This window comes from Heptranchias perlo, chromosome 32 (assembly GCF_035084215.1).
Source record: "Heptranchias perlo isolate sHepPer1 chromosome 32, sHepPer1.hap1, whole genome shotgun sequence".
Taxonomy (NCBI): domain Eukaryota; kingdom Metazoa; phylum Chordata; class Chondrichthyes; order Hexanchiformes; family Hexanchidae; genus Heptranchias; species Heptranchias perlo.
In genome coordinates this window covers 9711568-9721935 of record NC_090356.1, presented here as the reverse complement: position 1 = coordinate 9721935, position 10368 = coordinate 9711568, and the positions used below count along the sequence as shown (strand labels likewise).

The 10368-nt window shown below is 42.3% G+C and overlaps 1 protein-coding gene across 1 annotated transcript in view; it reads right to left on the bottom strand.

Annotated features, from left to right (window-relative positions):
* Positions 1-3957: 3957 nt before the first annotated feature.
* Positions 3958-10368, bottom strand: part of noc2l (NOC2-like nucleolar associated transcriptional repressor) — a 148774-nt gene continuing 142363 nt past the window's right edge. Inside the window, exons 18-19 of the mRNA XM_067970310.1 lie at positions 8310-8420; positions 3958-4770 (exon numbers count right to left, since the gene is read on the bottom strand). Coding sequence (XP_067826411.1) covers positions 4643-4770; positions 8310-8420 — 239 coding nt within the window. The 3' untranslated portion in view covers positions 3958-4642. The remainder of the gene's footprint in view (positions 4771-8309; positions 8421-10368) is intronic.

Genomic DNA, 10368 nt, shown 5'->3' with positions numbered 1-10368 from the left:
CCCAGAACGATTTAGCATTTTGTTGTACGGTTTTCTTGGAATATGGACCGCTACAGACACTCTTGTTTTTGAAATCTCTGTTTTAATGTTCCTGTCCTGCTGCTCCCCCTTCTCCATCACAGATTTCTTCAGGACCACACCCTCCTCCAGCTAATTAAAATAAGACTTTACAGAATTTCTAACTTGACACAAACACTTTGCTAACTCCCTTAATATACTAGATCTGGACCAGTGGCTGTGGCATAAAGATAATACCTGATATTTCATCTAACTACCACATACAGAACCTCTGCATCACCTCCACTCACACAGGCTGCAGTCCCATGATACTACATAGAGTCTACAGCACAGAAACAGGCCATTCGGCCCAACAGGTCGATGTCAGTCTTTATGCTCCACACGAGCCGCCTCCCACCCTACTTCATCTAACCCTATCAGCATATCCATCTATTCCTTTCTCCCTCATATGTTTATCCAGCTGCCCCTTAAATGGACCGATAGTTTGAGGGCTGGATGAGAATGAAACTGAGGAGGAGCAATCTGAAAAGAGCTGGAAGGGAGATAGAAGGAAAAGTTGGAATCAATGGATGTATGACGAGAAAAACTGATGGCCCACTCCCTGGGATCTACTCCTTGTGCCCACTGAGGTTAGAAACTGGGATACAGGAAAACAGTCTTCCACAGTCGAACTGAGTTTAATCAAATTACTCTCCTGAACTCCACCGAGATGTGAAACCCAGCCCATTTAACAAGCACCTTGGCTTAGTTTGATTGATTTCAGGACAAAGTAAGCAGTCTGTTGCCTCTAAAGTGACATTTTGCATACCAGAAAATAAGATGTATCCTATTCAATATGTGCAAATTGAGTTAGCGATAGCCAAATTTAAAGTCCTAATAAAAGCTTTGAAGCCTTTTTACAGGGCTGAGCTCTTAAGCGCGTGTCATCTTCACCGAGGCCTATGGAAGGTGTAAAGTGTGAAATTACCAGGTAGTCCAGGAACTTCCCCCTGACATGCTTCTTTGACATGGAGGCAGCTGCCCCCAAGATCTGCCCAGGGTCCCACCACCAGAAAATGGCAGAATGGAAAAGACAGCACGGAACCCTGCCAGAACCAGATTTACCCCCGTTTTCTGTTGAGCTCGTGGGTCAATCCATCCCAGTTCCATCCAGGGCCCGAGCGGAATTTTGGGCCCGTGGATTTTATGGTTTGAATAGTGATGGAACTTCTCGCATCACAGCGGCTGGGTGATTGTTAATCATGTGACTATCCCCAATTCCTAGCACACACAAAGGTACCCGGGCAGATGGAAAATGAAATCTTGGGCTAGGTATTGGAGCGCGACTGACAAGCTGTGGAACTATATCTGTGCAAGTGACACCTGTAATAAGGGGGAAAAAGCATTCTGAAATTCAAAATGAATATTCAGTGCTTTATTAAACTAATTCTGCTTTGAGGTTGTAACAAATTTTTTTTTTGTGGCATCAAACCTGTGACTCCTACACCAAAGCTTCAGGGTGTGAGTCACATGTGTGTTCGGAGCAGGGTGAATACAATCAGCACTGGACAAAGTGAGATAAAGATAGAATGATAGAAATCAAGGCCCGTGAGAGATCAGGGACTGCGAGCAAGATCAGGACTGGAGGGAGGGGGCTTACGACCAGACGCAGGACCATTGGAGCTAGATGAGAAACTTGAAAGAGAAAAGTTCACCAACAAAATCAAAGCGTAGCAAGCAAAGCTTCCCGATCCACGTTACCATAAGATAAAAATCAATTGAACCTCACATGAACAAGCTTACCCAATATCAAATTTCATATCAGTAGAGATAGCTAACCACAAGGGGGAAAAAAATTGCCATTTACCTTTTATGAAGATACAGAATTCACTGCAATCCTAGAGCTTTGCAGGGTCTCAAGTTTGACGTCCTCTTTTCATTTGTAGACTTCTCCTGCTCTTCAGTCAAGCAGCACCTCAATGACGAATGCAGACATTTTAGGCGACACAAAAACAAATTCTAGTCCAACCGTTGTGTGTGCTGTCAAACCCCATCTCCCATATTGTGACTCTTATCTACTCCCAAAAATCAGTGAACTCCCATCCTTTTAGGAATGCAAGAGAACGTCAAGGGTTAGTCAAGGACAATAATAGACCATTTGGCCCACGGCGCTCACCCACTGGTATTTCAGCTCACCTGGCTTGGCATCCAACTCACTCAGACAAACATCCAACTGCATCCTGTCCTCCTCCCAACAGTTTTGTTTCCAACAACTTCAGTGTCAGTTTTGCTCAGTTCTGAAATCTGGAATTAAGCACGTTGCATAGGCTGACAGTTCAGTGCAGTAGGGTGGGAGTGCTGCATTGATGGAGGTGCCATCTTTCAAAAGAGATGTTAAACTGAAACCCTGTCCACCTGCCCAGCTAGAGCTGGAAGAGCTCATGGCAGTATTCTAAGAGCAGGGAGTTCTCCTGGTACAAAAGCAAGTTCTTTACCTTATCCAGTGGATCATTCCAATGTTTAGCACCCATTGAGTGAAGAACTTTTTTCTAAGAAACCTATTTAAAATTTATTTTTCACTAATATAAATTTATGTCCTTTTGTTCACTAACAAAGTAATGTTCTGGGCACACGTTACCCTTGTCTTTTAATACATTACATATCTCAGTGAGATTTCCCCTCAATCATCTTATCTCTAGACAGTAAAGCTTAAAAGTCTCTCTAATCTTTAACTGGTTCTGCTGGCCATATAATGGTCATCATTCTACCAACAAAATGTCGAACGCAGAATAATTACCAGCAGATCCCAGTTCTGGTTATCTCAACAATTGCATTTTTGGGAGTTATCATTGTAGTTTAGCGCATACAGTCCTGCCCACCCCCAGGGCTGCGCACACTAAAGTACAATGGGATTACTCTGTCACTCCTCCTCTTTAAAATTACTGAAAATCTTCAGCATTACTGGGCCCCAGCAGTGTGAAAAAACTGGACCAACATGCACACAGCACTAAACATGGTATCAATATTAATTCAGCTCCTTAAAAATATCAGAATCAGTCAATCTTCTAAGTAGTAGCCTGATGATGATATCCAGATTCAGAAGGACAGGAGTAGGCCATTCAGGCCCTCGAGCCTGTTCCACCTTTCAATTAGATCATGGATGATCTTGTATCTCAAATCCATTTACCCGCTGGCTCCTTTGCTACGCTTACCTAACAAAAATCTATTGATCTCAGTCTTGCACATTTCAATTGACCCAGCATCCTTCTGGGGTGTAGAGTTCCATGTTTCCACTTCCCTTTGGGTGAAGAAGTGCTTCCTGATTTCACTCCGGCACGGCTTGGCTCTAATTTTAAGATTATGCCCCCTTGCTCTGGACTCTCCCACACCAGAGGAAACAGTTTCTCTTTATCTTCATCACTGTTTTATATAATCGCCGTTCTGGGATAGCCAGATTCACGATTTTTGCAATGATCGTTTCTTAAAGCATCAAGTGATGGGGGAATTAAATAAAACATTGGAGAAGTACAAGGTGATTTATTCCCCCCCAATTTTCGCTCTTCTTGCTGGGGCGCGGTTTCATAGGTACCAGTAATCCCCCAGAACCTTACCCAAGTAGCCATTCTTCATGCGTGAGCGTAGACTGCGAGTGTAGGCAGGCTTTTGACCGTGGCGGGCCCGACAAGTGAACTCAGTCATGTCCTCACCGAACGTGCAATTTTCAGCTGGGGTTACAAGATAGTGACAAGGAGCTGGAATCCTGGCTGATTTTTCTCTTACCAAGAGATGCTGACCTCAACTGTAGCACCAACTACTGCCCTGTCTGAGGTCAACTAACTTAGCCTCATTTCAACCATCTCAGCTACTGCTGTCACCACTCCCAATTACGCTCATCGGCAGCGACACTCATAATGAGTGCTAATAAGCCACACCAAAATGATGACTCAAATCCCCTGAAAGTGATGTGAAACAAACTGATCATTGATTTATTTTGTTCATATAAAATAACTAAGAACTGTTGACAAATAACAGTGTAAGTAAAGTATTGACTTTAAGCACAAAGGTCAGCATGGATACGCAGCACAATAATTAAATAAAATTACCGATGAAAGGCTGAAAATTGTGGATCAGAGCTAGCAGTCCAGGTTTTTACCCGATGGGCTGATGTGGCACAGCCTCGTCATTAAAGGAGACCTTCCTACGGATCAGCATCAAGTGTCCCTGATCCAGCAGGAAACATCTGGAATTCTTGTTAACGATGCCTGAAATTCCAGTGGCTAAAGACTTGGCCAATTTCTGTCATTGGGCTGCTTTTAACTTAACTATTGTAAAGTATCAATCTGTTATATGCTTGTTTTAGTTCTGTGTACTTAAAACTAAGGAAACACATGTTTGAAGATGATGATATAGGCAGGTCATCACTAAAGGTTTCAACATTTTGTCAATGATTTTTTTCCAGGGATTTGCCCCTTAGAAGAGGTTTTGTAAAAGTAGATTCCTTGTAAGGCCGCATTGAGATCTTTGCACGGATACAATTGTAACTTTGCTCCTTTGAGGTCTGGGTAGTTCAGAGCGATCCAAGCAATAGTCACAATATGTTGGGAGAGCGAGTACAAAACTTCCGTCGCAGCCACAACCGATTCCATTAGTCTTCGTCAGAGAACTCCAGATCTTCAACAACATCTTCATCTCCTTCTGCAAGCGCCTTCAGGTCAGCCTGTGACAACTTCTTTGAAGCTGCGCTGCTGGGCTTCACACGAACTCCATCTTCATCTGTTCAGAATTCAATGTAGAAGATGATCATTAGAAAAGTAATAGGATTACTCAGACCAACGTAACTTTACAGAATCTCCATAGATCACACAGAACACGACGAAAATCTTATTGTACATTTTATTAACTGCCTTAGTTTTACTAAATAAAAGCTCACCGCCATTGTCAAAAAAAATCTATTCAATATTTTAGCCCAGTTCCTCAATCTTTAATATAGGAATCCATCTTGAGGATTACAGAATAAAATACCAGGCTAGTTTCTATGCAGTCACTCCATGTAGCAGTCTTGTACCAGGCACACACATACCAATTTTTACTATTCCATTCCAATTTTTCTCCCCCTCATCACAAGGTGCAGGCTCTTGAATGGTTCAGGTCCACAGACGTAACACTGCCCAAGTTCCCAATCTTATATATGATCCTAGACAACATGTCACCAGGTTACTCAATTGTGGAGAACATCACATTGGAGCCTGATACTGTCTTTTTCCCATCGTCCACGCACCCAGATTCCCCAGCAGTGGATCACTGGATAGACAACAGGAGCAGGAAACTTGGTTGATTTCTCTCTTCCTTTGAGGGATGTGGGGCACTATAGCATTTAATTGGTAATTGTATTACTATTGAACCTGCACTAGCACGTATTTGATGGACCAGATAGGTAACATTTAATTGGTGATTCGTCAGTACCATTACTGAATCTGAACCACCGTGTACTTAATGAATCAGCCAGGCTAATTACTCATGATGCACAATGTTAAATAGCGACAGACCTTTTGAAAAATGGAACTAAATTTACCAGAATGCTCCCAGATACATTTTGTCAGTAGAGGCCAAGTAGCAGCTATATGACACCTTTCATGTGACATACTACCAATAAGACATCACTGCTGAAATATAACTGTTGGCAAATTGGTTGATAGGGAAGCAAGCTGTCACCATCAATTATATACCTGCTGAAGAAATCCAGGCATATTTAAAAGAAAGTTCTAAAGCATTCACTATAATTTATTAGGTCTATAATTGAGCTCTTTCTTCAGTGACAATTCTTGTGGAACATTTTTTATGGATTAATTTAGGGTAAAACTCTTTAATGACATTACCATACAAATTCTTCTACAAACTATTATTTTTATTGATGTTCTGCTTAAAACTAGATTTTTTAAAGTGGACTGACACATAACTGGCCTCCCATTTGAAGGCACTGGTTTTGTTCTTGGCATGCCAGGAGTGCTCGAGCGAGCTGACTAGGTACCTAACTCAATGCTTTCAAATCAACCCTGGCCACTCCTCAGACTGTTGGGCACCAGAGTCAATAGACCACCTCAGCACTGGTTACACTGACAAAAATATTTACGACTGGAGTTATACCACAGTCAATGCGAACTCAAACCGGGGTGAAATGGTGTGCTGAAGGGGATCGACTCCTCCTCATGACTTTATTGGGCTCAGTAATCTGCTGGGTTATTTATACTGCCAGTCCTGTGCTCATGCACACCCAAACCCATCTTTAATCTATGACAAAGGGGCAGTATAACTGTACTCTAAAATGCAATTTTGAATGTAATTCTGACGGAATTCCCAAGTTAATAATTGTGCTTATAGTTTTTTTTCTCATATTTAAAAATAAAAGGATTGCCATTTTCTACTCATTGAAAGTGTCGTCTTGTGATCTTACTATATCCAGAGAGTGAGTAAGTGAAATATATAGGGGGAGGTGCTGGAATCTGGCATCAGACCTCAGATCTTCCAGCCTTTCCAGAATGGAAAATCAGCCCAGTGAGTGACAAAATCACTTGCAGGGCTCCACTGTTCAATGACCCATCTTGTGAAAGTTTGACCCGGACTCTATATCATACAGCCAAGCTGACTGGCAGATTATTCGGCCTCTGATGGTTTTGGAGCTAGTTTTCAGCCAAAAAGGCTATTTTTTTTGGATTTGGTATCCAAGTGGAGTGCAGGACTGAGGTGGAATAGTTAAATCGCATTTGAAACTTATTTATTTTAAGGAAAAAGAATCAAAACAGGTTAGATTTAATAGAAAAGAGTAAAAGTAGTTAGAATAAAAATGGGAAAGAAAGTGAATGAGAAAATAGGGTGTGCAGAAGAATTTACAAAATTATTTGATCAGGTACAGCTCTCATGGCCTTGCTCACAGCAATGGGCCATGGAGCGGAGCATAGCAGTCAAAAGGAGAATGGAATAGGGGTCCATGAGCTGAATAGCCAGATGAGACAAGATCTGGAAGAGCTTGGACCAGAGACTGAGTGGAGGCTGTGAAATGACAAATGACAGTGGCCCAGGCTGGGTCTAGGTGGCCAAGTCCCTGGTATGGGGTATGGACAAAAGGGTTTCTACAGTTGAGATTGGGATTGCAGGATTGGGGATGAGCCTGGGTTAGAGTCCAAGGAAAGTGGCAGGGTTAGTGGTCGAGCTAACTCTTCCCAGCCTCCATTGGTTGGACCCTTGTTACATCTTCAAGGACTTGTCAACAGGTTAGAAGTGGATATCTACACTTGAGCTCTCGCCGTTAGAAAAATACACAGCAGTTACTACGAGCCCCCCTGATATCAGATTAACTGACACCTCTTACTAAAAATAGTCTTTAAGCTGCATCCAAACAGGAAGTAGCAAACCTCACAAAGTTCACCACCACTTCTCAACTCAAAAATGAATCTCTCAGCAGTCAGGGGAAGGGGCCCAGACCAACATGCATCAGGCAATTAACATTTTGGTCTCTCCTGGGGGAGGAAGAGGGATAAAAAGACTGCAATGTAAATGACGGCTCAGTAAGATACTGACTCTTTTTGGGACAAGGAGAGGTTGAGGGGGCAGTAGTTATTCTTTGTGTACGTCTGTGTATGAGCTAGCACAACAGGATACAGTTGGAGGCAGCTGTATTGAGGACAAGAGTCACACTAATTTAACCCTCATTACACATCAATTTTGCCAGAGCAACATTTGTCTGAAGCTGTCCAAAATGTATTTTTCTTGGAGGTGCTCATGTTGACCATGAGGCCGCTAGTTACTACTAGTCCTGAGAGAGAAATAATATGGACTTTCCCAAATTAATCAAATGCAGGCTGCATATAGGATCCAGATATTGTTAGGAGTTTGCAGTAGCACTCATCTCCCCCTCCCCTCCACACACACACACAAACACACAAAGTGTCTTTGTTTCATTTCAAACTTATATCCACAGGGTCAGTAGACATTGTTAAGGTTTAACTGGCCAGTCCCAAAGTTTGAAAACTACCATAACCTACTCTCTTTCTCATATTCCTCAATACTTTCTCTGCCAAATATTTACCCTGGTTATACAAAAGTTGCATCTAAGACAACTTGCTGTCTTGTAATAAATATTGTATCCCAATAAATGTTAAAGGAGATGGGAATACAGACCCCTTCCATTACTCCCAGGCATGTAACACATTATTGTAAAAGTACAAACATCAGATTTGAAGGCGAGAAAGCTCCCCCATTTAGCCTCTGCTTCTTGGAAATAATTAATTGCATAAAACATTTCCAATATAACCCACCATCAGATTCATCTTCAAAAGGTAACTCCTCATCTTCATCTTCCTCTTCACCATCACTGCTCATGTCAGACAGATCCTCCAGGAAGTCTTTATTATCCTTCTTAGATTCTCCTGCAACAGCAGAGAAAGAGACATCAGAAAATAAATGGGAGAGATAACAGTCTGTGTCAAAATTAAGGCAGCCAAGTACTTGGGCTCTATTCAATCAAGTATTCTACTATCGAAAGCAAAATACTGCGGATGCTGGAAGTCTGAAATAAAAACAGAAAATGCTGGAAATACTCAGCAAGTCAGGTAGCATCTGCGGAGAAAGAAACAGAGTTGATGTTTCAGGTCGAAGACTTTTCGATGAAAATGCTGGAAACACTCAGCAAGTCAGGTAGCATCTGCGGAGAAAGAAACAGAGTTAATGTTTCAGGTCGAAGACTTTTCGATGAAAATGCTGGAAACACTCAGCAAGTCAGGTAGCATCTGCGGAGAAAGAAACAGAGTTGATGTTTCAGGTCGAAGACTTTTCGATGAAAATGCTGGAAACACTCAGCAAGTCAGGTAGCATCTGCGGAGAAAGAAACAGAGTTGATGTTTCAGGTCGAAGACTTTTCGATGAAAATGCTGGAAACACTCAGCAAGTCAGGTAGCATCTGCGGAGAAAGAAACAGAGTTGATGTTTCAGGTCGAAGACTTTTCGATGAAAATGCTGGAAACACTCAGCAAGTCAGGTAGCATCTGCGGAGAAAGAAACAGAGTTAATGTTTCAGGTCGAAGACTTTTCGATGAAAAGTCTTCGACCTGAAACATCAACTCTGTTTCTTTCTCCGCAGATGCTACCTGACTTGCTGAGTATTTCTAGCATTTTCTGTTTTTATTCTACAACCGAGGCGCGCAATCAAAGTAATTCCATTTTACTGCAATCAGTGTTGACCGGGAGTTGTGATGAACTTACACCAGCTCAGTTGTTCGTATAGAAGTTGTGCTTTAAACCATTCGGCACAGACACGTCTACTCGTCCAGATTCTGGGCTTTGCATATCTGTTGGCAGAGCCTATTCTGGGTTTTGACATGTACAAATCTGTCAGAGGTTGACCTGTGCTAATCTATCAAGCCACTCAGCCAACAAGAACGGTATTTCTAAAACTTGCTCCCACTTCCAAAAAGAGAGTTGGGACAAAGAAATGAAGATTAGAGAGAAAAAGGTTAGAAAAGGCAGATTAGGTTAGAATGGGGTAGACGTTGACCTTTCACCTCTGGAATTTGGCTTCCAATCCTGCCCAGGCGGACAGGATGAAAATCTCCTGTATATGGGTCCAATATGAAACAAGCCAGTTCAGTTCCTTGTAGGTATAGATCTACAGCATACAAATGCCTTAATTGGCAGACAGACCTACAGATGACTGGTGTGGGGAACGGAAAAAAAAAACGTTGATGCAGTTCAGGTGCTCTTGTGAGGTTATGGCTTACGTACATTGTTGAGGCAGGGTAGAGAGAGCTTGACTTTACATTAGTCTGTGCTATTCTTGACCTGGGAGAGCTTAATGCCTGCAAACCACAGCCTGCTTCGACTTCAACTGAAAATTGTTTGGTAGCTTTAGGATCTGAAGCTTAATATTGTCGAATTAACCACAGCTTAGAGAAAATACAATACTTGAAATCAAATCCATCTTTAATTAAAGAATTCTGGCAATTCTAGCAAACTCGTGGGGACCCTTCTGATAAATCAACCCTTCCAAGAAAGAAGTGACTCGAGGTAGGATTGACAGGACAATGGTTGCAGTATCAACACATGAAACTCTTGGCGCAACGAAAAGGCAGATCACCTACAGGAAAGGCACTTTGGGGTTAAACAGTCAATGGTTAGATATGGGTATACAAAATTGACGGGCATGAAAAGACCAGCTGGTCCATCAAGCCTGCCCCACACTCATGATGGCCAGAGCATCACGACTAAACACTTCTTCCCTCCCCCCTCGACCCCCGCAGCCATGTAACATGCAGTAGCTGCATAGCTTTATTAGACCAAACATTTCACAGCAGTTTATTCATGTTTAGCCGAGTCTTCCCT